General features: G+C 39.9%; 1 protein-coding gene across 4 annotated transcripts in view; it reads left to right on the top strand.

Moving 5' to 3' along the window:
* The first annotated feature begins 623 nt into the window (after positions 1–623).
* TCF4 (transcription factor 4) overlaps positions 624–27,254 on the top strand; it is a 239,385-nt gene continuing 212,754 nt past the window's right edge. For all 4 annotated transcript variants that reach the window (XM_010583045.1, XM_010583044.1, XM_010583043.1 and 1 more), the window contains exons 1-2: positions 624–709; positions 2,408–2,480. In XM_010583045.1, coding sequence (XP_010581347.1) covers positions 638–709; positions 2,408–2,480 — 145 coding nt within the window. In that variant the 5' untranslated portion in view covers positions 624–637. The remainder of the gene's footprint in view (positions 710–2,407; positions 2,481–27,254) is intronic.

Here is a 27,254-nt window from a genome sequence, read left to right as displayed (position 1 = left end):
CGGGCGCTCGGAGGGAACCGATGACTCCGCACAGGCCCGAGCCGCTCCCGGGGTGGTGTTCTTTAACCCCCCCTCCCCTCCGCAAATTAGAAATTGGGGCTAATTGTCAAAGGCTGCTCTCTGCTTCCCTCCCGGCCCCTCCACCCCCGCCCCGCGTCCCTCCGCACCGGCGCCTCCGTAGCCTGCGACTTTGCATCTCTTTTTTTTTTTTTCATTGCTGTTATCGCTCTTTGCCGTTTCTGCCTCTAAACGCTACTTTGCGTGGAAGAAGGAGAAGGGAAAAAGTTGGGAGCGGATGGCTGTAGTTTCTTCTCTGGGATCCTCATTCATTCCTCGCTGAACCTCCTGTTGCATAAATGATGCTCCGGGAGCGAGGCTTTTTCTTTTTTTTTCTCCTCCGGATTTGGGTTTAGAGTGGATGTTACCGGGTTTCGATCGCCTCTTTGGAAATACAATATCGCTTTTTTGTTGTTGTTGTTTTTGCTGTCCCTCCATCTTTTTTCCCTCCCTTCTTCTCAACTACCCACCCCCGACCCCCACCCCCCTGAAAAATCCGATTGTGTTTCCTGCAAGGCTCGGGACTGGGTTTCTGATTGCGGTTATTTCCATGTTTCTAGGTTTGTGTGATTTTGCTAAAATGCATCACCAACAGCGAATGGCTGCCTTAGGGACGGACAAAGAACTGAGTGATTTACTGGATTTCAGTGCGGTAAGAAACAACGGTGGAAATTAACAACAGCTGTAAAAAAATATCTTCTAGCTGATCTGTTAAACTAAAAAAAAAAAAAAACCAAACCAAAAACCAAACCAACAAAAACAAAACAAAACTGTGATCTAAGTACATTGGGCAATTTTTAATCAGCAGCTAGAACCATGGTAAATATCTTTCTGCTTTAAAAAAAAAAAAAAGAAAAAAATTAGAGTCTTTTTATTATTTCTTATTGTATGTGATGGGAGATGCAATCGTGTTCACAGCTTATTTTAATGTCTTGGATGTCTAAAATAATTCATACAAAAAGAGATGCCCCTAAAACCGAACATTTCTCATCATTAGTTAATAACAATATCTAGCACTTTTACTGTGCTTTACGTTTTATAGCGTTGTTGGCACATGAACTAATTAATTGCTAATTAGTTGCTTATATTCTATTTTCAGTTCTTCCCTTGTTTCATTTTTTGGCACATGGAAAGTGCAAAGAAATCCATGACTGTCTCAGTTTAAAGTTTTCACTGAAATCTCATATGGCTTCTGCTGTCATTAAAACTGCTCCAATCTTTTCCGAAGCCCCCCAGCAAGGTGGGTTTTTTTTTTAAAAAAAAAAAAAAAAAAAAAAAAAGAAGTACTTTTTGTCTCTTTGGGCTGCTCCTGGCCGGGCTGGTTTGGAGGCCAAACGTTAATCCGGACGTGTGCACTTGTCTAGTTTTGTCAGGCTCCCCCTCCCCCTCCCAGCCCCTTCCTTCCTCTCCCCATCCCCTCCCTTCCCCCCAATATGTCAGGAGTATCTATCTATCCAGTTATTTATTTATTTAAGGGGAGAATCAGTTTGCTGTGAGATGCATGTATGTTCCTAAAGACCAGCAACACCCCGCAAAAACCTGCCTCCCCCCCACCCCCCCGTGTAAATGAGGCTGCTTCAGGCTGGTGCTGCTGCTGCTGCTCCAGACTTTGCTTTGGAGGAATGGCTTGGGGAAGTTTGGCCAGGAAACGTAGCCTGAGGCAGCTTTGCAGCCCCCTCTTTGCTTGTTGCACTTTTTCCATTTGTTCCTTCGCTTTTTGCAGGCTCTGACTCAGGGAAGGTGCGTATTATCCACTAGACACGTCGAAGAAGAGAGAAACCAATTAGGGTCGAAATAAATGCTAGGGAGAGAGAGAGGGAGCGAGAGAGAGGGAGAGAGAGGGGGAGAGGGAGAGAGCCTTGCTTCAAATTGCTCTCATGTTAGAGACGAAATGAGAATTTAGGGCAGGTGGCACTTTGCATTATTATTATTTGGGTTCACATATGACAGGCAAATCGTAAAGCGGGATGGAAATGGACATTGCTACATTTATGGCCAAGGTTTCAGCAAAAAAACTTTTTTCGCCTTTGTCAGCGTGAGAGTTGGAGAGGGGAGCGAGCCCCGCTTCCCAGCCTGGATAACGCTGCTGGGGACTGGGATTGCTCAAACTCTTCGGGAAGCGAATATTGTTTGGGGAGCTAATGAGCCTAATAAAAACGTGATGATGGTGGTGAGGGGCTGGTGGGGGCTGTAAGAAATACTGACTCATTTTCAGGTCTGTGGGGGATGATGTTTCGTGGTAGACAAACTATTGAACGTAGTTCACAGCGAATGTGGAAGGAACTTTTGACTAACAGTGGACTCGGGAATCTCTTGTTTTCCAGTAGTAATGCCTCTTTGTTTTTTTTAGATGTTTTCACCTCCTGTGAGCAGTGGGAAAAATGGACCAACTTCCTTGGCAAGTGGACATTTTACTGGCTCAAGTATGTAAAATTTTTTGTTTCATATGTAGTTAAAATGTTGTTAGTTATTTATCCATAGGCATTACCTTTGTTGTGGTTGTGTTAATATCTTCTGGGGAGCAGATTCGTTCAGATCTGAGCGGAATTATTCCTAAGCGCTGACTGTTGTTATTATTATTACTACTTATTATTTCCACAAGACTGGGACATTTTGACAGTATTTCCATACATTTATGATATTTTTAACCCCCCCCCCAAACTTCTCCTCTGTATAATTGTTCAAGGTGAGCTAGTTTAAATCTTTTTCTTTTTTTCAATTGAGCATTGGAGATTTTTATTTACAATTTCAGATGCTGTGTTTTGTATCTCAGAGATGATAATCAAAACATCTTGCATGAGAATGAATTTTGTGAATAAGAGTTGAAGGCTGCTTAAAATAAATAAATAAATAAATAAGCAAGTATCTGAGTATAAACACCAACCTCTTCCGGGAAAAGAACTCTTTAGTATTAGAGATCACTGTTTGCTGATGGAATATTTGTCGGTGAATTAAAATCTTCGGGCTGATTTCTTTTCCTGGTAGAAGACAGGGCATTTTCTTTCTAAATATTTGACTGCTTTTGAAGAGTCCCTGAAATTTAACTGGAGGATTTGTTTGTTTGTATGTTTGTTTATTTGGCTGTAGTAGTGCTATATGGGCAACTTCTGCATTCCCTAAAAACAGGAGTCCTGTTTGATGACAAAAGAAATATCAGAGCTCTTTGTGGTAGAACATATGTGTACAATAATTGTCTGGCAACTGAAGTTTTATATACAGGTTTTTATATGCCTGACAAATTAGAAGTAAAACTAGCAAGGATACTTACGCATTTGAAATTTCCTTACTCTTCTATTAAGTTCATTTAAGAGGGTTCCCTGCCTTGCGGATGTGGTGTTTTGGACAGGACACAAATACATCTCCGGGTAGAGAGCTGCAGTGTTTTAAAAGCACAGGCAATTACACATACCAACACACTGTACGTAGTATTGTTATACACAGAGTACTGTTCTAAATCAGATGGTAAATTTGGACAAGTCTTCACTGCAAACTGCCAGTGGATATCTAGATATAAACACGTCATTGCATATAGTTTCATGCCTGCTATTTGCAGTTTGTACTCAATTAAAGGAACCTCTTCTGTGTATTCAGTATAGCCATTTTTATTAAATGCACTAGTATGTCAATTAACTTCTTATTTCCAAAGAAGGACTTCCTAATTTGAAGGTAGTCTGTAATATAAATTTTGATCAAATGCCACCAACAATTATTAAGTACTCATTTTGTGAATTTTATTCTATTCAGACTTTCAAAATAACATGTTTTTGGTTTTGTTTCACAAATTTGGTTATATTATGAATATAGTGACTTGGTGAATTTTACTATTAGGTTTGAATAGGTTTCCAAATGTAATTTTCTTTATATCTCGCAAGCTAAAGGTTTTAATCCTATTTTTTGTCATTTTCTGAATTACATAATTTTAATAACTGATTTATCCGAATACATAATATTCAGTATATTTGTTTTCGCTGGAGAGAAGCGAAGAGTGTTTGTGCCAGACAAATCAATTTGTCATGCTTATATACCAGTCAATGCAGCAACTAACACTTGGTCTAACAGCAATTGACTAGATAGTTATATTTAATAAATGCATCGTAAACATCATCTATGAAGTCATTTTGATCAGAAATACCACAGGATAGCAAATCTGAACAGTGAGTGAAATCAAGGGGTTATATGGTTTTTTATTGTCTCTAAATCTGAAAGATTAAAGTAACTTTGACGCATCATTTTAGATATACGAATAATTTAATGTGCTGAAGTACATTAGTAATATTAAGATATAGACTATTTAAAATAACACCTGAACTCTCCCATACTGTTAACAACATGTGAATGCTTGAATACGCCAGTCTCTGATGGTGGAGGATGAAGTACCCTGCTTGATAAAGGAACGTATACTGTATGTTGGTAGATTGTTTGCACAATGGCATGCAGCACAGCGTACTGTCTTCTAAAGGAAAATAATTTTGAATTTCCTATATAAAGATCTGTTGCTTGGTTATTAGACAGGGAGTTTTGTAGTGAGCGATCGGTGATTTCAAAAAAAGTTGTCAGAATCTAGGTATCAGTGAATTGCCCCTCACTGATACTCGGTGAGAGGGTGGATGTGTGGCCTGAAGATACAGTTGCGAGAAGGAGAAGCGTGGCTATTGTTTCCCTGTGCTCTTGCTGGCCAGCTAGCTGTGTGCGAGAGTCTTGCTGCTTCAGAATATTTGGTGTGCGGTGTTGTAATGAGCCAGGACTTGGGAAATTCAGATTTGATATGATAGCACCCAGACAACTGCTTCAAGAGATGTTTTCTGTAACTATATGGAAGGATTAAAGATAGCCCCATTAATAACATAGGAACACAGTTTATTATTCTAATTATGCATATTGATAACACAGAATTTTAGTGATCTGAATGCAGCTTGGTCTTCCTCCTGGACAGATGCCCTTCTGAAGTTTGAGCTGACCTTCTCTTAATGGTCCTCTTTTAAAAATTGTATTTACTGAGATGGGGAACCGCAGATGTCATTCCTCTGCATTAACCTGAAACTTATCTTACGGGGGGGGGAGGGAAAAAAAAAAAAAGACCCCAAAGAAAAGTAATCCCAAGCAGTGAAGTGAAACTATAACTGTACTTTAGCAAGTGTGGTAATATTTCATGCTTAAAGTCATCTTAATAGCTTTTTACTCATCTAATATATGATGCTCTATTGTGATTTGTAATGTGTGAATGAAAATAAAGTAAAGCCACATTTCCTTTTAATCTTTAATTTCACAAACATGGCTTCTTACCATGTTAAGAAATGGTGAGGGCTGCAAGGGAGAAAGGAATGTAACCTGAGCCACAGCCGTGACATTCCCATGGAGCATTTTTCACATGAAAGGCTTTTGTCAACCCAGTAAAGGACCAGGAGTTTTTGTTTGATGTTTGCAGGTGTTCAGCAGAGAGCACTAAAACAATTCAGCCATGCTGGTTTAGAGACTCTGACCTTAACAGGGAGAATTGGTGAAGACTGAAATTATTTTTAAGAAAACTCCCATGGAGTTACCTCAAATTTGTATTGTATTTGTAAAGTGATTTAATACCTGTTACTTAAATTGAACAATACACATCCATTAGAATGAAGCTGGGTTTTTATTTTTTTTTTATATTCTTTTTTTTAGGACACTTGCCAAAATAAAACTGATTTTCCCAGATTTTCTAAAATTTTCTGAGTAGTTTACCTTAGTTTCTGCAGTAAAAGCATTTTTCATAATCTAAGTGCGAGCCAGTGTAAAATAAGGGGAAGATGATGATTGCTGGTGTTTGATTTTGGGAATGGGTTTTGAAGCAGTTTTTCAACAATTGTGGTGCTGAAGAATTTGCTAGGTCTGTCACATTTGGCATATTTCAGTTTTCGAACTGATAATCAAAGCCCACATCTTCCTGATTATGTTCAACTTCTGCTTCTTCTATTTTAAGTATTTAATTTTACCTAAGTTTTCAAGCATCTGTTATAGATTGCCCACTGTGTATATGTTTGAATATTGTGTGGGTGTGAGTAGCAGTAGAATAACTGAATTCTTGTGATTGGCCATTCCTAGTGCACAAAAAAAAAAATCTAAAATCTTTGCTAGCACAGACATCACTGAGTAAAGTGAAGTCAGTTTAAAGGCTTTAAAGACTTGCTTTTAATTTTGCCATTAGTTTGATTAGGGCTTGTCCTGCATTAGAATAACAGCGATTACAAATTAATACATCTTTAACTAGGGTATCACAAATTCAGCTTGGTTTTGAAGTCCTTTCTTTACTTTGGATGTGTCTGTGAGTAAATTATAACCAAATAGAGTTTTTTAAGTACAGTTCATTTTTGGAGTGTGGCCTTCTGGGAAAGGTGTATAATTCTGCTGTTATTGGTTGATCATCAGAAAAACTGAATTAAATACAGTCTTTATCTTGAAAACGTTTTGGTAGCCGCTCAGGTTAGGCACACCTCAGGATGTGTGCACGGGTCCTCTTAGCATCAGTGGGAATAATGCGTGTGTGTGCTAGGGAGGAATATACCCTTTACCAGGGAGGATTTTGGAAGAATGTCATTTATTTTGGGGGTTATAATGCAGAATTGCTGTTCAAAAGAAAAAAAGTAAGAGATGAGAAATTTTAAGCGTATGGATCAGAAAAGCACTTTTAATAATGAAGGAAAAGTAGTGTAGTAGGTACATAGGTATTGCAAGTACGTAGGTGGCTCTGAAGAGTAGTCCGCATTTATAATGGTATATGTCAGAAAACACAGAAAATTATGATTGAATTTGGGTGTTGGCTTTGCTTGCGTGTTGCACCACGTTCTTCCTTTGCCAGGCGGCATTCCAGGTCTCCAGCACACTGGTGCGCAGGACACGGCACCTTCCAGCCCCAGACCCTCCAGCCCCTCGCCCGGTCCGGTGCTGCTGTTGCTAGCCCGTGGCTGTGCTTTGTAACACTCCTCTCTTCATTGGACTGTTGAAAAATACTTGAGGCTTTAGCTACGTAGATACGCAAAGGCAACTGCTTCCATATTTTTCATCCCTAATGTTTCGTAATTATGATTAAGAAGAAGAAGAATGCTAGTTACCTCCCATCCTTCCAGCTATGTTTACTTGTGAAGCATTCGATCATCCTCCCCTCCGAGTCCTATTAAAGAGAGTACTGTGGGGGCAGAAAAAGACCCACGCTATGATATTTGAATTGGCCTGAGACACCATAGCGCATACTTCGAGGAGCTAAATATTTAGTTACAAAGAAGAGAGGTTACTTCTGAGTTTGTACGTTGCTTGCAGTGGCAAACTGAGTGTATCCTGCAGAGGACGTTCCAGAGACACAGCCACCTGCAGTCACTCACATATATTTAAATCTGGAAGCTAAGGTCCTATCTTAAAAAAAAAAAAAAAAAAAAAAAAAAAAAAAAAAAAAAGAAAAAAAAAGATGCAAATCCCCTTGATTTCTGATGTTGGAAGAAAACTAGCCTTATTGAATGGAAGAGAGTCTAAACAAATGCTCTGCAAAATGCTTGCATTGGATCTGATTTAAGCAAACTGTATCTGAAACAGTTCAGTCATGCTGTTGGATGCTGTAGCTTTTTTTAAATACTTTTTGTCATAATCATTGCGCGTCTACCTTGTCAAGACTCCTGAATATGTTTAATAATTTAAAAACATAGACATTAGCTGTCTGAGAGGCTGAAATGCTTGGGGGCCAGATCCAGCCAAATGTCACTTGCAGGAGATGTTTGTGCCTGCCCTTGCCAAATTTAGCAGTAACAGAAATAATGTTTTAGATTATTCAGTGGATACAAGGTATCTGTGATAAAAGTGTATCTGTTAAACCAGTGAACTTAGGTCTGAGTTGGAGTTAAGTAGGAGTACAAAGCTTGTCTAACGTGTTCAGTAAGGGATGCAGGAAAAAAAGGCATTTGGGAGCGTGTGAGGTACAATTTGGCTTCTTCCCATTAGATTTGTACTTGTGCCACTCCCAAATTCATACTGATTTTTGTCATAGGCAAATGCAGCTTCCATTGACTGAACTCCCAAGAACCATTAAATAGCCACAAATAATTGTCAGCCTTTGCATCTTGTGAACACCAGGTCACACAAATTTTAATCTTTCACCACTTAGACTTATTTTTTGGCTACTGCAAAAAGAGCATGTGATTTAATTTTTTTTTTTCTCCCCTATGATTTAAACCATTACTGAATTTTGGAATTGCTTTGATATTTTACTTACCTAGTAAGTAAAAGGATTTAAGCACACACTTTGGGATCCCAGGAATGTTGCGAATGAACTGCTTGACTTTTTTTGACAAGATCAGCAAATATCTTTACCATACTATTGTAATGAGGAAATCACTTAAATAACAGATGAACAACTAAGTCACATAAACATATATAATAGAACTATGTAATGAAAGTTTATGCTGTTAATTGCTTGAATCTCTCTTAAATGCACAGAATCATGGAGCACTAAAAGCTGTCATATAAACAGTTTTGTTTTGAGTTTAAAATTATTCCTTTTTTTTTTTTTCATCTGCTATGATAAACAAAGTCATTTTGTAAGCTTTACAGATCAAACATTTACTTCTAATGGTAAACTACATTTTGTATCTGGAAATTTGTGTCTTTGCAAGTCCCAGAAAAAGAGTAGAGCCCCGGTGGCCCCAGGCCTGTGGTTTTCACTGTTTGATATCATGATGTTATTTAGATCAGTTCCCATAAGCCAAGATAATAGATCTGCAATTGTTGAATAAGAAACAGGGTATGTGTTTGTAATGGTTTAAAGATCTTTTACCAAAATTTTCCCAGATAAACAATACCAGGGTGCTGGACATAATCAAAGTAGAAATAAAAAGGGATAGAAATTACATTTCAAGAAGTGGAAATTATTTTTTTTTATGTCCTGAGTCGGAGGCAGCCTATTGTTTTGAAGCTTATGAAATGCAGCCTTACGAAAGTCAGGTGCCTACATCTCCTAGGGCTCCTCATAGCTGGCAGAGGAGGGATTGCCCCAAGGCATTTCAGATCAGTGAATCACTTTCTGGCGATGCCTATTCTCCACCAAAGGACCTAGCGATTTGCCAAGGCGTAGCTTGCTGTGTTCTGGCTGTCGAAGGCTAGGTGAGATGGATCCCCCCCAGCCAGATCACACTCTCATTGCTCAGACAAATTTCGAGTTCAAGTAAGCTCACTGTGTGGTCATCAGAGAGAAGAGCCGGCATAGCCTGGGAATGTTTCACATGTCCTGCTGAAGATGTAGGCATATAAAATTAATATACATGTAATAGTATGTACCATCTGCCAGTGTCTGTAGGTAGTCCGTAGAGTTCCTCTTGCACCTCAGAAGACAGGAGGAATAACAACAGTTAAAATGAGTCCCTTGAATAATTTAATTTGGTGTTACTTATTCTGTACTATTAACCGCTAAGTAAAAGTCACTACCAAATTTCCTCATCTGCCTTTATGCAGCTGATGCTGCCTGTCAGTCTGAGGCAATGAGATGTCGAGGGGCCTCCACTTCTTTTGTCATCTGGGAGGTATCGTGTGCCTCCCAGGATCTAGCCCAAATGCTGAAATCTGTCTCTTACCGCTTGTGCGTCAAAGGTTTTCAGACCTGTGACTTTAAGGTTTGTGCCTGGGCACGAATCTGTGGTCTTTTAACACTGGCCTGCTAAATTTTCTTCTTTAACCTGTTTGCAGTGAAAGCTTTCTGCCTAGTGCTTCTTGGCAAAGCAGAGCGGTGGCAATGACCAAATTCTTAGATAATTTTTCTAATGTTTTCAAAGGCTGTTGTGTAATTTCTTTTCTTTGCAAACTTACAGAAATAGGAAAAGTGCTGAGGAAGGTTGGCATATTTACTCTTTCTGCCAAGGTAAACACTAGTGCAGTTGATCTGCGTATCAGCCAACCAGGTGTATTTAAAAATGGGTTTATCTTGGTGGATTTCAGAGCGGTGAGAAAGTATTTAATGTGAAGATGCAGTTACAGCATTGTTCGTCTGAGAGCTATTGTGACAGTCACCGTTTAACGATGTCTTTCAAGACTACTATTGGTGGTAATGACAATAAGTAGCTGCAATCTATTGTTGTCTGTGCTGGGTATTGATCTATTTTGGAAACAACGCTTCACACACGGTGCTGTATTTGCAGAGTACTCTTGTGGAATTTGACTAATCCCCTAAGACTTGATTTGTTGAATATAATGATTTTCTTTTCACCTGGTGAAAAGGCTTCCGAGGTTAAGATGATGTATCTGGCACTTGGTGCCTTCTGCTCCACTGTCTCAGCGGGCTACTGGGGAGAGATGCTGGGCGCTGCACTTGCGTGTTTGGAAGCCGCTTGGTCCTCTCCTCGCCGAAAGCCCGCTCTCGTTTTCAGCTGGCTTCAGCGGGCCCGGCACCTGGGCTTCATTTCCTTCATTCGGGGTTTTTCGTGAAATCTGCATCGGTGCATAAGTGGCTACCGCAGAAAGGGACGCCGACGGCCCTGGCACGGGCGCCGGCGTTGTGGCGAGGCAGGGGCAGAGGAGCCGAGGCTCTCGCGCTCTCCGGCTGCTGGGAGAGGCGAAGTCGCTCTTGCTTCGGGCTCTGTGAGCAATGGCAGGCTGTCATCCGCTGCCTGCGAGCTGGCACGCTGCCGGCAGCCTTCCCAGCAGCTCCGTCCCTTCCTGCCCTTTAACACGCTTCCCATTGCCAGTGCTGCCCTTGGCACCCTGCTTCGTCGTGTGCGTGTGTGTATGCGGCACCCTGCTTTGTTGTCTGTGTGCATGGCAAGCCGCGGAAGGTGATCTTAGGCCCGATGCAGAAGGGGTTCTTCCTTGGTCGGTGCTTCATTTGTAAGAGTGCAGAATCAGGGAGGCTTCAAACGGGAGATTTTTACCTTTGGATTCTTACCATTACAGCAGATCCTTTCAGGCCCGTGGGCTATTTCTGTGGGTTCCAGCAAAGTTTATTTTAAAAAACAAAACAAAACAGAAAAACCCTATTGCATATTGCGTTCACTATGTAGCGATCAGTACCTCTGCCAGGATAATTTTAGGGGTCCAAAAATGGAAAAAAATTGAAATCACTAAATTAATTCTTAGGCATGTGTGTAATCCCTAAGAAAATAGGGACTCAGTTCTTTTTGTTCTGTAGTATATAAAAATCAGACTCTTGCCTGGTGCTGTTTTTCTCAAATAAAAGCCTGTCTTGTTCCTGAAGATTTGGGATTGTCAGGTTAACATGGTACAATGCACTTTTTCCTCTGACTGTACATTTAAATATGATCGACCTATTTGATAAATAACTGGTACAAAGGTTTTGTTATATTAAAAACAGCTAAGTATGACTCCTGATCAAATATCAAGACTGTAATTGAATCTCAGGGGTTCTGGTACTGTTCATAAAGCATTTGAGTTGTTTTGTGCTTCGTGACGTCAGCCAAAAGCTTGATTGAATTATGTTCTTGTATTGTGGGAGCACCTGCCAGTGCCACTAGACTTAAGGGTCTGTCAGCATTTCCATTACAAACCTTTCTGATAAGTTTGTGACTTGGCTCTGAGCGTTTGAACTGGGCTGAAGGCTGGCATATAAACTTTCAGCCTGGAAGCAAGTCGTTCCACAAATAAAACAAACCCAAATAAAGTCCCCAAACTCTAACCCCATGTATTCCTCCCTGTGACTCTCCTCTTGCCTATCTCTTCATGAAGATCTGATGCTGTTCCTTGGGCACAGTTCCTATTTGAAATGACTGCGAGATCCGACAGAGCAGAAGCTGAAATACTGGTGTCTAAAGAAACTACGTGAAAGAGGGTTTCTTCAGTATTTTAGAAACAAAGACATGCAGGGATGAGGCTGTGACATAATCTGTCTCTGTAATTCTAGTACCACAAGACTGTTTGGGTGAATTTTCATGCATTAACATGATTTGGGAGTACCTGTGAGCGTGGTCCATTTCTGCTGGCAGTACTGCAGGGTATAGCATAGGTTTCCTCATTTTTGAGGGGATTCTTGGCAAAGGGAGAAGTGACAGCAGTAAAGCTTGCATGTACAGTTATAATGCAGAAATAACTATTAAATTATTTTTAGCTCCTCATAGATGTGCATACTTAATTATGAGGACTACACATAGCAGCTGATCCTGAAATGCGGAGGAAATATTTAGTGCCGTGCCGCTTGAGGTGCATTGCATTAGGAGTAAATGCTCCTTATCCTTAGATGACTGCTGTCCATTAGGCCTTGTAACTGTTTAAATGCTGCAGATATTTTGAGAGAAGGGCAGGGATGAGACTACTGCATTCCTGATAAGGCAGATTCACCATCAGACCTCCTGAAAGGAAAGAAAGTGGCCTAATAGCTTGATTAAGTTTTGCAGCCATGAGACCATCATAGCAAGTCCTGGGTTCACCCCGAAGCTCACCCTGCCGTGTGTGCGGGAGGATCCTGGCTCTTTGCCCCTCCTGCTTCTCCAGGATTAACTGTTTTGCTTGGGCTGTGCGCAGGGGAGATGACTTGGACTCTCAAGACTTAACAATACTGCAAAACCTCATTCACACAGGATTTCCCATAGCATAAATCACATCTACCTGAAATTTAGACAAGCATTCTGACACAGCCTTTCTGAAATCTGCTCCTTTGGAATGAATACTGTGTAGTCAACCGGAGGTTGTGAATGTCCTCTCCACAAGACATAGTACCAAATTCTGTGGTATGACTTCATCTGACTCTGAAATGTTATTTTTTCAGACGTAGGATACTTTTTCAGTAGTATCTGAATGTTTGTGGCAGAGGGTTGAAGGAGAAATGGAAGAGAAGATTTGGAAAATGCTTTTTCCTGTTCTTATAAATACCAATAAATTACATGTTCTGCGATTCCTGATGTGACTGTAACCTGTCAGGCACGCTTTCATTGTGCTCCTATACCACTGATGCAGCTTTTCTGGTCAGACCTTACAAATTGATCTTCCCATGCTGTGACTAACTAGCATCAGCTAGTAGTTGCTGTCTATTGCCAGAGCAGTTGGTTTTGGTTTGCCTTGAACTTGTGTTGTTCGAGACCACTTATGCTCTTTGTGCTAATCTAGGCTCTCCTAAGCCAACTTTATTTAACAGTATTTTGTCCGTTACAGTCCTTTGGGAAAAATTATGTGTTAAGTCCTGATTAGAGACTAGATGATGCTTTATTCTGCAGCATCAGAGTTGTTAGCAAATGCATTGCTTAACTTTTGTTTTCTGTGGCTAATCACTTTGTTGATTTTATACTCTTTGGAAAAGATTTACTTACTTAGGAAATACTGTGTCTTGTTATATAAACAGAGGAAAATTCATGTTCCTAAAATTAGATATTTTGTAAACATGACAAATAAGAGCATTTAATTTATGAACTAGCTTATTAACTAATGGACATTGTCTTTTTCCCTCTCCTAATTTTCTCATTTATATTCCATATTTTTTTTTTTTCTTTTATCTCTGTCTTTTAAAACTGAAGCGGTTAATTGGCACTAGTAGCAACATAGTGGTGAGAGTGCTTCAGGTTCATGCTCATGTCAAGATTTGATTAAGCGGTTTGGTCAGTGTGAAATACTGATGCTTCTTCACATCTCCCTGCCTGTGACTGAAGTGTACAACAGATACTGAAAATGTGTTGATATCCAATTAGGAAGTTAACATGGCAAAATTACCAATTATCAGAAAGTAAGCACGCAGCTCAGGACAGCTTTCGTCAGCACACAGGCTCTCCGTCGTGTGTGTTGTTCGGGAGATGCCCCCTTTCCAGGGGACTGCTGGTTCCCTGGCTGTGGCGTAAATCCTTAACAGTAAAATTATTGGCAGTAAATTGTCGTTTCCTTTTTAACCTCAAACCCAGTTTAGCTGAAGCACAAAAACGTTGTCAAATTAAAAAAAGTTATGACCCACATTTTACCTCTTTTTGAGCCTCTGTTGAGAATTCAGTTGAATCCAGGTTATTTCAGTAGTATTGGATCATCAGTATGGTCACTTACCTTTACATGGGTCCCAGCTTGTCCAGCTGTTTGTTGTCTCATTTTCTCTATTTCTTCCCCTTTACTGACTTGTTTTTATTCTTTCTTCGGACTTGTGAATGCAAGCTCTGTAGGACAGGAAAAACACTGCAGTTCATTAAACCTTCATTATCTGAACACTGTGGGGCAAGATTTAGTCTTTTTGCAGTGCAAATCCAGGGTAGAGAGCTCTGCCACTGCACTGTGAGTATAATGTGGGGCAGTGGCGAAACACCTTCCAAAAATAAGGATTGTCTTGCTTCCAGAAAAAAAACACCGCTGGACCGTGTGGCGATCTGGATCTGGCTGGTACAGTAACTCAAGCCCTTGATTCGATATCATCCCCTTTAATTCCAATGTTTCCTTGCTTAGGGTGCAGAAGAGGTTATCCATTTAAAATTAGAAGTGAAGAAATAGGAATGGAGGAAGGAACTGAAAACACTGTAAGCCAAAACTTAACTAGAAAACAGATAAGGTGATTATTATTTGCTTTTTTGTGCTTCTGGAGTCCCGCTGCCCAAGTGTTTTATGTGGCCATTGAACCCATAATATCTCACTACAAGGAGATGGTGAGATTTATTATACTAAAAGTATGATATTTTAAACTTTAAAAAATGTGTATCTAACTGCTTTTTAATGTAATTCTTAAGTGTAAAAAAAATAATCCTCTGGCTCTGCCATTGGGCAAAATTGTGATGTATTTGTAAACAGGGCAATGCCTAATGCCACGCCTAATGGAGAGTTGTTATTTTCTTAATCCAAAATAGAAAGAGCTTAAATAGAAAGTGCAGGATTATAAAAGAAGCAGCTTTATTCTTTTTAATATAAAGTTGTTTCCTCTTATTCAGCTCAGACCTAACCCCACTGCTGGAGAAAATAAATTTCTGGTGGCCTCTGCAGCAGTGGGATGAAACCCCTTGCCCTGACCGGCCCTTTGCTATGCATTTGTTAAGGGTCACAAGCACTGGGCGGTCTCTGGAGTTGCTTTGCCATTTTGGTAATATTTGTACAATCATATTTTTCTGCTTAAGCCACTTTGCTGTCCATTGCTGTCTAAAAGACCTAGTACAACAGGAAATTAAGAGCAAAAATTAAAATGAATAATCTGTAGAGCATTTTCAAATTTGTCTGTTGTATTTATCAGAAGTCAAGTTGAAAAATAACAACACTGAATAGAAATAGAAGTGAATGTAAAAAATAAGACATAACACTAAAAAATATATTTGAGAAATAGTACTCTTCCTGGTCTCTCATTTGCGCTGATGGAAGAATTCCCGAACGCGAGTGAGGGGAGTGTTATGAGAGGGAAGGACGGGGCTGCTCGCTTGCTCGTGCGTTCACAGATGGCACCCATCTTGTCTACTGTGACTTTTGTCAAAGACTGGCATCTTAATCGAACGTAATCATCTAGGTGCCTCCGATGTCAGTGGAGAGAGATAGGTGTCTGTAAAGAGATAGGGAGGCTTATCCCTTTTTAAGATAAGGGTTTAAGATGGCTCTTTCAAGGTACCTGTCTCTTCATACTAATTGTAAAAACAACTCAGTGACTAGATGCCTGCTTTTTAGATGGCTAAAGTTAAATGAGATGAATCCCATCTTAAAGGTCCCCTGGGTTTACTTAAATCCTTTTTTTTTATTTATTTTTTTTTAGAACACAAAATTCTTCATTGTTATGTCTCTGAAGAATCAAGAGCCGATATCATATAGACTAGAAAACTGTTCTCTCACTGCAGTGTTTTATGTTATTATTTATGTATTTATTACATTTATTAAAGACTGCCACTGTGTTTGGTGTTGTGCTTTTTAGAGGGTTAATTGGTTCCAGTTGCAGAGTTAATTGATTTCAGTTGGCTCCCAAGGAGGAGATGTGAAATGGAGTCTCTTCTGAGGGTGACACTTCCCAGGAGAGGGAAACACCTCCTCTCCCCTTCCTGCGAGTTACAATTCTCCTTTGTGCCTTAAGAGAGGAAATTTTCTTTGCGTTGCCATTTCATCTCATTCTTAACAGCGCGTCCTATAAAATGCCTCCTTCCGAGTGGCAGGGTGTCTATGCAGTCATGAATGCACGTATCCATTATTAGCATCTTTTGATTTTATTCCAACTCGGTGACTAATAGCAACAGATTCCAAATAGTTATTCTGAGACTTTTGACTCAGTCCAAATTTTGCCTTAAAATGGGTTTGCTTACATACAAGAGCTATTTTGCTCTCCTGCATTCATTGTATCATTTGCAAATTATTTTCAACTTGAAAAGGGTTTTGGTCTTTTCTAATTTAATCAGAGCTTCCTAAGAGGGCTTCAAGGAAGAACATCTCATTTACTGATCGATGAAACTGGAAAAGTTCCTTGTAGAGAATCATCAAAAATTCTGGTTGCTTACTGTCTAATACTGGATTTATGAACTATGGTCAAACAGTTTTTCTGGTGGGTATTCACACTTCTTATGTCTGGCTCACTCAGAAATACTGCAAACATCGCACTTCTCTTTCTCATTAAAGGCAACTAATTAATAAATATGAGAAAGTTAACTGATGGGAAAATGTTATCTAGGCACTACAACTTGGTAACCTTGACTTTCTTTTGAGTAATAAAAAATAATGGGTAACATGCGGAAGGAAGTGGTGGTGGATTTATATAATCTTATCAGATCCACAACTGGAATATATCAGCATAACTCTACAAACACCCACCAAGTTGTGCCATTTTATGCTGAGGATCCTGTGTTCTGCGAGGAAACTAGTAGGAAAAAGTCTAAAATATCTTTGTTTTAGTGAGGGCAGCGAAGAGAATCGTTGCTTTCTGGGAAGAAGACATGCTACAGCTCTGTAGGTACTTGTGAAGGTACTGCCTTGTACCCTTCCTTTTTATCTTTCATTGTAAAATTAAAAGTACACATTTCCTGGTTGCTTATTTGGCTGAAGCCTCCTTCAAACACACATTCAATAATTTGTCTTATTCATCTCCTCATCATGCTCATGGTTATGTTACATTCACCTACAGTAAGGATTCAGTGATAGAGGAAGAATGAATATGGATGAATCGATGAATACAAGTGCTGTAAGTGATTTTTAGAGCTTCTCATATTCAGTTTGACAGTCTCAGATGGAAGACTGTCAAGATCAGTCCCATGTTTTGAATTGTCAAGTGCACTTTATGTGCTTTTCCCCTTGAGTTGGAACCCGGTCTTTTGGATATTGAAAGCAATGGGAATTTTCCTGCTGACTTCCCTATGAGAAGGATTAGGCTCTTTGTCTGCCTATATTCTGCAGATTTATACATTTCATTGCCCTACATGCTCAGGCTAATGAAGGAGACAGGTACAGGCGTGGAAAGGCATGATATGAATAGGTGGGCTTGGAAAAGGAGGGCTCCATTTATTTATTTATTCTTTTAGGCTTGCCCAGAAGAATAATTTTCTCTTCTACTCTGCTTGAGATTTTGCTGGGAGAAGATGTTTGCAGGTATTGGAACAGCCTATTGAAAAGTTGTTTCCCTTCAGCATTTTGAAGTGATTTAAAAATTATTTTTCTCTACCAGCTTCACATTAATTTGTAATGAAAACTTCCCTTTAAAAAATTTGCTGTCATCCTTATAACTAGTGTACACTTTGTATTTCCTTGTCCTACTGTTTGGGTTATAAACATATTTAAAAAAATATATTCACACACACAACATTATCATGATTCGGCTTAAGCATCTGTGGTTATAAGTGCACTTCATTTCACCTAATTAAGTTATTTAGTCATTTACACATTAGCAATGTACTACATATTCCACTTTTACAGGAACTTATTTTAATTATACCCACAGTACTGTTCTGCTCCATTATAGCCATAGATCAAGCTGAATAATAACCATTCTAAAAGCCATATGCTAAAAGAGATTATAGGTCATTAAGGCCAAATTAAGGTAACATTTCTGATGGTCACAAACAGAAGTCTAACCAACAATTATCTTCTTTCAGGTCTGTAGATATAGTCCTCTTTGAGCTTTTAAGATGACAACCAAAGGACAATCTCTGATTCCTAATTGTTGGCATTGGTTTCAGAGGTTGTAATTTCTGAAATTAATAAGGTTTGCTAAAGCATAACAATATTTGTTTGTTTTTTGCTCTCCGATTCTTGTGTTTGCCAGAGGGCCCCAATGGAAACTCGATCTTCTGAACCTTCAGCTCTTGTGGAGTACCTGCATTCACCTGCTTCCTTTAGTTGTACCGACCATCAAAGCTCATTTTCAGTGGTGTTGGGTTCTACAGCTTTGGGCTTAACTGTCTTCTGCTGAATAGGGTTGGATCTAATTGTCTCAAGATTAATTTTGGCTTGGAGCTTGCACCTAAGAAGCTTACCAGTAATTCCCTTTTGAGTGAGCCTTGGTAGTGTTTTCCTCTGGAAAGAGCTGAGCTACAGACAAAGTTTCTGCAGGGAGAGACCTGGTTGTCATATCTTTGGTATGTGCTGCCTAGCAAATAAAAGCCCTCCGCTAGTTTCTACCACTTAAAGTTACCTGTGAGTAGCATTGTTTTCACTGTCCAAACACATTCATAAAAAAATAAAGCCCGTATGTCTACTTTGTAGTCATTAGCAAATGCCGTATTACAAACAGAATTACTTTCCCCACCAATGAATGGGAATAAATATTTCCACTGCACTCAAGAATTCAGAAAAATCTGGAGGAAATGGCTCAGACAGGACAGTGCTCCTTGAAGGTCGGTGATGATGGGGCTGGTAGGGTGAGGTGGGCTCTGTGAAGGCTCATGGATGTTTTCAGGCAGGAACATCACAAAGATCCCTTCTTGCTTTGAAGTCTGTTAGGCTGCAGGCAAAGACAGACCTTGCTGGAGCACTGCAGGTTGTGCTGCTTTAGCCATTTAAGGAGAAGTTTTTTAGGTTTTTTGTTGTTGTTTTTTTTTTTAAAGCTTTCTTAGTTTACAGACAGCACTACAGCACTTCGCAACAAAATAAGCTAGAACCTATTCCTGTCTATGGGTTGTTAGTTTCCCACTCTTTCTTTTAGACTCTTGAGGGTATTTAAGAAAAATATTTACAATAGCCTTACTGGATAAAAACAACTGTTCTAATAAATAAATAAACAAATACATACATACATGTATAACCACAAAGAGCCATCAGTGGTTGTACTTACAGTGTTCAGTTGGTGCTTGGTTCAAACCAAGCTCTGGTAGAAAGACAAAAGGAATACACTCTTTTTTTCTGCCCAATGCTATGCCAGTGAGTACCATCATGGCTGTTGTATCCCTTTGTATTCCAGAGTAAATCACATGAATTATGAGATATTGTAGGATAAGATTCCATGAACAGCTGGGATTCCTGTTGCATCTCACAAGTAACAGCAGAAAAAAATACACTCTCTTATCCAATGGATTTGTTAAAAACAGGTAGTCCCGCATTCCTGAGCGGTTTCTCTCCGTAGATAGCTGGCTGGCCACTCACATTTTATCATTCCCATGTTTGTGTCTTCAGTTGCCAGCCGTTGGACTTCGTAATGAAAGACTTGTACTGCAAAGTATTTTCTTGGTGTTTATAGACATCGGGATGTATATCAATGCCATTTATTAGAGTATGTGAAAAGGAAGTTAGGGCTGGAAGGGAGGTTTTGGATTAGCAGGTCCAGGTGCCTGGTATTGCTTAGATTGTCATGCTCTGCCTTAAAATTGTTAAGGTTTTTGATCCAAAAATTGTCTTGGAATAGTGTTCCAGCATCTCAGTCCTGATGGCCAGAAGTCTTATTGTAATGTTTTGACAAAATTTAAATATGGCCAGTTTATATTCACTTGTTCTCGTTCCAGCATTTAAATAGCATGTTTCCCTTCTCCATCTGTCCCCCTCCCCCAGTGTGTGGCATGTCTCTACAGGAACGTGCCTTTTTTGATAGGAAGAGTCAACCAGACATTTGTGTCTCTCGGATGCGTGCATGCACTTGCCCCAGTTGAGTTTGCTCTGTACTCTTCCCGAGGAGGGAGTGGAGCGGGGCACCGGGGAGCGATGCCACGGGAGCAGGTGCCTTCTCCGTAGATCGAAGGGAGTCCCATCCCACCGTTGCTGCAGCTGAAGCCTCCCCATGGTGCCTTCTGACCTCAGAGCTACCCCTGGGTGTGGAGACCCTGCAGGTGCTGGGTGGGCTGCCTAATTGGAGTCATTTGAGCTGAGTGATGGAGAGCTGCAGGAGCTAGTTAGGGTGGTGTATGGGTGGAGTTGGGGATGGCTGGTGGTGTCCATGGGGCTCCATGCACTCTGGCTGGGGTTGGACTTGTGTGGGCCCTGGCGGTGGGATGGCTGCCTCTGCCTAAGGTAAGGAGTGGTGAACGGATTTCCACTTGAATGCTTTGAAAGGAAATACACAGGGTCTGGTGTACCTTGTCTGTCTTGCTCTTGCCCTGTGGGCTTTTCCTTTGGAAGTCTGGGTTTTACTTTGTTTTTTTTCTTGGAAAGTCTTCCCTTGGAATTTGTGAATTGAATATTTTTGCTTTATTTTAGATTGTAGAAAGTAAGGTGGGGTGTGTTGGTGGAAATTCAGAGTGTGTATATGTATCCATGTGTCTGTGTACCAGGTTTTTGCCAGTTGTTTTCAAAATCTTCTTGCTTAAATAAGTGAACTTGCTTGCCTTATCTATAGATTTACGGCGTTTTGAGAGGACTTTATTTGCAGGAGATAGAATCTGTTTCATCATCCTATTCTATGATTCTGTTAGGGCTGAAATAGTTAAATCCTGTCTCCTGGTCTGAAATAAAAATACTGACCCAAAATACAGATCTACTGTGTGGCTGGACTTCGTTGGATGGAGTCCTTTGCATCTGAGTTGGGAGGATCCCCATGCCTCTCTTGTGCGTGCACCTTCTGGCTGTCTCTGAGATTGGGAGGTAGAGCCTCGCACTATGTCACCCTCCATGGTGGTGGTGATGATGTGTAGTGGTTAAAGTGATAAGGAAGTTTGCCTAGATATTAGCGATGAGATACCTACCTTATGTGTGGGGGGGTTGGGTTTTTTCCTCCCAATATGCTCCTTAAATTTTTGTGTGGTCTCCCAGTTTAGCAGGCTGGTGTAATCCTTTTGTTTGCAGTAGGATTGCAAGCAAATGCTTGCATTTTGATTTCCATCCGCTTTGAATGCACTCTTAGATATTGAGTTAAGCGTAGTTTGTATTTCTGAAATTCTGTGTGAATAAGCAGCTCTTCTACTGTTAAACCTTCTCTGTTGTGCAGGGGTCAAACTGTAACCTATATGTAACTTAAACTCTGGTCTAAATTCGAAGGAATTCTACTCAAGGAAGAGTCCCATTGACTTTGCTCAAGGAAGGGATCCCGCCCATTAGCGATGCACTAAATTCCACTTGTGTACAATGGTCTAAATTGAATGTAACTTTACTAAATTCAGTGGATTCATGCCAGACTCGCGCTCGTGCAACTAAAAAACTTTTTTGCATTTTGTCACAGAACCTGATAAGTCGTACCATGGAATCAAAAGTGCGCATAATGTGCAAAGTCAAACTATATTTAAAGTGCCTTATTCACAGAGGAACACCTCTAACCTTTCAATATGTGAATAAGATGTCAACCTAGTTCTGTAACTCCACCAGGTTTTGACATGATAATGCATTTGCAGTCACTTATATGCTTGCATTGGTGAAGTGCAATAATTTGCCTATGTTTATTTAAATAGTGCAAACTTTGAACGTTATCACCTTTTTATTTAAGAGAAAAGAGACTACAAAGATGACATCATGGGAGCATCATGCATAGACAGTTAAATTTTAAACAGGCATGTATTTTAAGGTGTTTCCTGCTTCTTCGCCTCTCCTTTTTGAAAATGAATTGCAAGATCCCTGGAATGAGGACCAAATTTTCTTCCTTAAACTGAAATATCTATATCTGTGTCAGTATTTACAAAAGTAGTTCTAGCTTTCCTTGCCATATAATTAGTCATCTGAGTGATCTGAATTTCACATTCTGTTATCAGTGAGTTGGAGGAAGACTTTCAGTTCTAGAAACCTGGCCACCGATTTAGCTGTTCAAAATAAAGGTGTGGGAAAACTCACTTTAGATCTGCCACTTTAAATAATGAGGGGTTTTGGTCACTGGAACAAGCATAAACATTGGTATTAAGTAGTATACATTTTAATTTGAAATTTTGGGAAGACTCCATGGCAACTGTAATATGAAAGGAGTAGGGTCTTTCATGAATCCTTTGGTCTTTAGGTAATCAGGCTTTGTTTGCTTGCTTGCTTATTTGTTTTGGGTTTTTTGGGGGGGAAGATAGGCCATTGGACTGCCAACTTCTGTACAGGGGTATTTCTTCAGTGTGTAAATTATTTTGAAATGCGAATTCTGTTCTGAGGCAGTCTTGAAAATTCATCAACACCTTTGCACTCTTTCACGTAAATATGGAATGTGCATTGTGCTGGGAATGCTTTTGCAACTCAAAGATTAAAGGGAGGGAATCCTAGTAAAATTTTTAATGTAACAGTAATTGTGAAAATGGTAAGAAGAAGGTGGACAACTATATATTTTCTGTACTGGATCAAAAATAACTGGAAGGGTATGAAAATGATGTGAACAGTAATACAGATAAACCTGGTAGTTATTTGAGATTTTACTTTTTACTTCAGTCATTGTAGCACTATATTACTAATGTTTATTTGAAGCATGAATGCAAGGAACAACTTTACCAGCTTGCTTGTCACACAAGTTGATATCTAAAGGGAGCTATCGCTGATGGAAAACCAGAGAGACTAAATAGATATATTTGGTCTCACAGGCAGTCCATTAATTTGCTCAAATTAAATATTATCTTTAAATATTGAAAGGTTAAATGTACACTGATAATGGATTTAGACAGCCATTAAGTCATAATTGCTCTCTAATGTAGTTAGCAAAAGACATTATTTGATATAACTTATTGAAAAGGGACTAAAAGCACCAGGATTTTTTTTTTCACTTGCCCTTTTTCATATAAATGTACGAGATTAAATTCCATTTTCATTTAACACGGTGGGACCTACTAAACTCTGGGAGTTTACGTGGCTCTAAGTGAGGGGGCAGGATGTGGTCTGTGCCCCCCCATTGGGCTCTGCTTTGTTGGGTGCTTGTGCCAAGTCCTTCGTGAATGTGCAAGAAAGATGGATCGCCTCTGCCCCCGCTTAGAGGGGGGAAAGGTGTAATGCTGAGCGGGGGGAAACTCCCCGCCACTGTGCTTGTATTCAGGAGCATTAGAAATGACATCTTAACCCCACAAAAGGGAAAAAAACCCAATATTATCTGTGTTGCCACCGTGGTCAGGATGGTAGCCCGCAGGTTGGTGAGCTATGACAAGGATAGAGCGCTGGGTCTTTAGAAACAGCCGGGAGCATCTTCCCAGGTTTGTGCCAGCCATTTCGGGGACTCTTCTTGGAGCTGGTCCACCATCAGTTGTGAAATATGAGCCAGGGTTGAAGGAACAAAGTCTGTGTTACAGGTGTGTTGTGGTCACCAGGGCTTTATTTTGGTTGAAATTAAAAATATTTTTAAGCTTTCATAATATTTATCTGCAAAGGTATGTGGATGCAGCTCTTGGGGCTGAGCTGCTTCTGCAGACCAGGATCACTGACCTCTTCAAATTGTTCTAGGGCCACTAGTGCTCATGCTGCAAATCCCATTCTGTTGAAGTTTTCTTGAGGTCCACAGGGGTTAGATCGTTAGCAGGTATAAATCATTGCAGTCACACTGAAATCCCCAGAGCCAGGATGGTCAGAGAGAGGTGGTTTAAAAAGTGATTGCTCTCAGCTGGGGTGGAAATGGGCTGCAGGAGTGCCCTTGGGGTGTTGGGGTAAGTCAGCTGGGGCAAGGAGATGGTTCATGTGTGTGGCTTGAACTTTCTGATTTGATTATTTCATTTATTTCTTTGTTTATTAAAGCTGACAAATCACCTTTGCAGTTTAAGTTGCCTTGCCCATGATCTGTTATCTATCTATCTTTCTGGGCAGTGGTACTCTAGAGATGAAGGGCTTTTGTGAATACTATGAAAGTGTTAATTTCTAAAGCTGCTCTGGTTTGATTCTTCACAGTCTACGGCCTGTGAATTCGGTGTTCAGAGTTCTTGCAGGACTTTCTTTTATGGCAGGAAGAAAAAGATAAATATCAGTATTTTCTTGGATAGTGTCTTTTGTTTAAAGTCTGGAAGGCCCTTAATCATAAGTAGATGTTATCCTGTAAATGGGATGTTTTTCTTCTTCAGCAATATTTAATGAGTTAATATCAAGTAGAAGACTTAAAATAAAGGAAAATGCTGTTCTCATCTATTACAGTATTATATTAGAAGTCAAAAAGATCTCTAGAACATTGTACTGCTTGGTTTTGCCTTTTCCATGCAATTCATGTAATGCAGGTAATGAATCAGGATCAATTTTTCTTAATTTTCCTGTTCTGAATCTTATAAAAAAATAACCAAATTGCTGCAGAACGATTCACAGTGAAAAACTTTATATGAGTTCTAAATTAACGAAAGGTTTTACTTTTATCTTTTTTATTTTTTAATTTTTTTTTCCCAAATTGTGGTGTAGGGTGCAATTGGGATGAGGACAGTGTTTGACCCTTCTTTGGCTAAAGCAGCAATAAGTGCATGTGACACACTGAATGGAGAGTACATTTTTAGTAGGTTAGGGGATGCCTATAATAAGAAACTTAACCGAGTTGTCAGTCTTTTGCTCTGTGAGCTAAATCATAGATTTGGACCACTGAGAAGTGCCTTGATTAGATACATTTGAATATATCTTGCACTCTAGCATGTGCAAGGAAATAGTTTACTTTTTTTACAAATGAAATGACTAAAACATCTTTGTCTTAATGAAACAGGTATTTCCTTAAAAATACATTCTATGTTTTTTTTAATTCCTGATGCTTTATCTTTTGGGCCCTTTAATTTGGGCTCAGTTTGTAGAATGTAGCCTTTCGCTCAGTGCAGCTTTGTTTTGAAGGAGAGAACTCTGGTAGATTTTGTCAGTCACAGGTTTGTGAAGAGACCAAGACCATGGTGAGATAACACACTGTACGAGCAGGGCCTCCTCATTCTGCTGCTTCCCTGCAGCATTTAAACAAAGTACTAGGATAAGGATTTTTTCCCTGGAAACACACATGTGGAAGGCTTACAAAAGTGTTTTTAGTTTGGATAAAAGGAAGAAAAAAACCCCTTGTACAGCAGTGCCTAGCCTTTGGTGTCTCTTGGTTAACACAGTCTCACCTTGCAGGTACCTGGAGCCAGAAAACCTGTCTGGTCACACCAAGAATGTGAGAAGCGACTCTCTTGATTCGCTTACCCTCCGGGCTCTGTCCAGGGAGATGCTGGAGATTACCTCTTTCCTTTCGATGTAAAGCTCTTTTGTTGAAAGGGAAGAATACATGAAATGTATTTTGAAAATTAATTATCTCTCTATGGTTAATTCTTCCCCAAGTGTTAGTTCCTGCAATATTTGATGGCTTTACCATACTCATGGTTTGCTATTTTTGTTATTTAAAATTGACTTAATTATGAAAGGAAGGAAAGTAAACTGGCCTGTCTAAAATGGGGAAAAACCCCAACAACCCCCAAACCCCACAAAACCTGCAAAACTAATAGACATCTAAAAAGGTTACAATTGTATAGAGAGAGCAGTTTGTTTTTCAGCACAAGATTTTCATTCCTTGTCCATGTAACACTTTGATATTGTTGTAAAGTCTCCATCATGGCTCAGGGGGAAAAAAATGGGGCATGGATACTGGGTTAGAAATCCCCAATTTCTTTGCAGTGGGTTTCCTGGCCACGTCAGTCTGACATAGGTTTTGAAAATGACAGTAAAAAATGAAGCTATGAAGTTGGGAATTGTGAACTCCCTCATTGGGATTCTGAATTCAGGGACTGTTTTTCTGAATATAGAGTGGCACACGAGTTCCCGTTACTGTCATTGGATATACTTTGATAGTCATGCTTAAAATGAGGTTTCCTGCTTGCTTCAAGACCTAAATGTAGATGGCAGGCTTATGTGCACCTGTTTCCCCAAAATCCAGCCATGCTTTACAGCAATGGCACAAGTGAAGTATTGTTCATAGACAGATAGCCTGGTTGTCAGATTGTGTACATCCAGTATAACAAATGGGTTACCGCTCTTCTAGAGCGTATTATTTCTCATGATTAGTAATACGCCAAAGGAACATACAAGGTACTTTTAAAGAGATAATTTTTTTCCCAGGCGATTGTCCTGAGCGGAAACCAAGAAAATGGTGCAAGTCCTTTTACCTCGAGGGTCAGCCTGTCCTTTTCCCTGGAGCACTGCTGCTTTAGCTAGTCCTCTACCTTTTACCTGATAATCTGCATTAATGTAGGGAAATTTCCCAGCATGTAGTAGGGAGAGAGCAAATCTGAACCCACTGCAGTTGAAATACTTTGACAAGTGCTTGTCTTTGCACGTGTTGCCTCTTGCTCTGAACTCTGCTCCAGTTGCACGGGGCTGGCTGGTGTCACCGGCCAACCCCGCTTATCTGGAGAGCGGCGGGGATCAGAAGTGGGACAAGAAGCAAGTAGGAAATCCTTCTCTTCCTTAACAAAAAATGTTGACAAATACAGCTTTATCTTTGTTACATTTTCTTCAAAAGTTTTGGAGGAAAAAAAAATGAAAACCAGGAAGTAAAATATCATTGTTTTTCCAACTTTGTCCAAGACAAGTCTTCTTGTTTGCTACCTTTTGTAATTGTTTGTTTCCCTCCAACCCTTTTTTAGACAGAATTTCCTGGGAATCAAAGTTGGTTCATTTTTAAGTATGTTGGAGAAAATATTCTTGAGAACATTGCTGGTCTGACTAAAAAGAGCTGTCACTATTAAAAGAAAGATTTTTAACAAGTTGGATCCAAGTAAAATCCAGGTTTTATTTATTTGAAAAATCTTAACGCTGAGGTGGTCTAGTCCTGAACTGTAACCTTATTGTCACTGAGCAAGCCCTAAACAAAGAGGAGGATCCTTCCCCAGGAGCTTAAAATTGGAGTATAAAACAAGGGAGAACAGATGGATAGACAGATTGGGGAGCACAAGAAAACAAAGAGACAGTATTGTTCGGCATAAATAGCTGTGGTCGGCTCATCCCAGCAGCTGAACCAAACTGAGGGCTGGTGAATAATGTATGGCTGATGCGGTGGGGACTGGAAGACCATGAGAAGGATGCAGGGAGGGAGTGCAGTCAAG

This window comes from Haliaeetus leucocephalus, unplaced genomic scaffold (genome assembly GCF_000737465.1).
Source record: "Haliaeetus leucocephalus isolate CR32 unplaced genomic scaffold, Haliaeetus_leucocephalus-4.0 Scaffold866, whole genome shotgun sequence".
Classification (NCBI taxonomy): domain Eukaryota; kingdom Metazoa; phylum Chordata; class Aves; order Accipitriformes; family Accipitridae; genus Haliaeetus; species Haliaeetus leucocephalus.
Note: the sequence above shows the minus strand (reverse complement) of the source record. Positions and strands in the feature narration are given on the sequence as shown.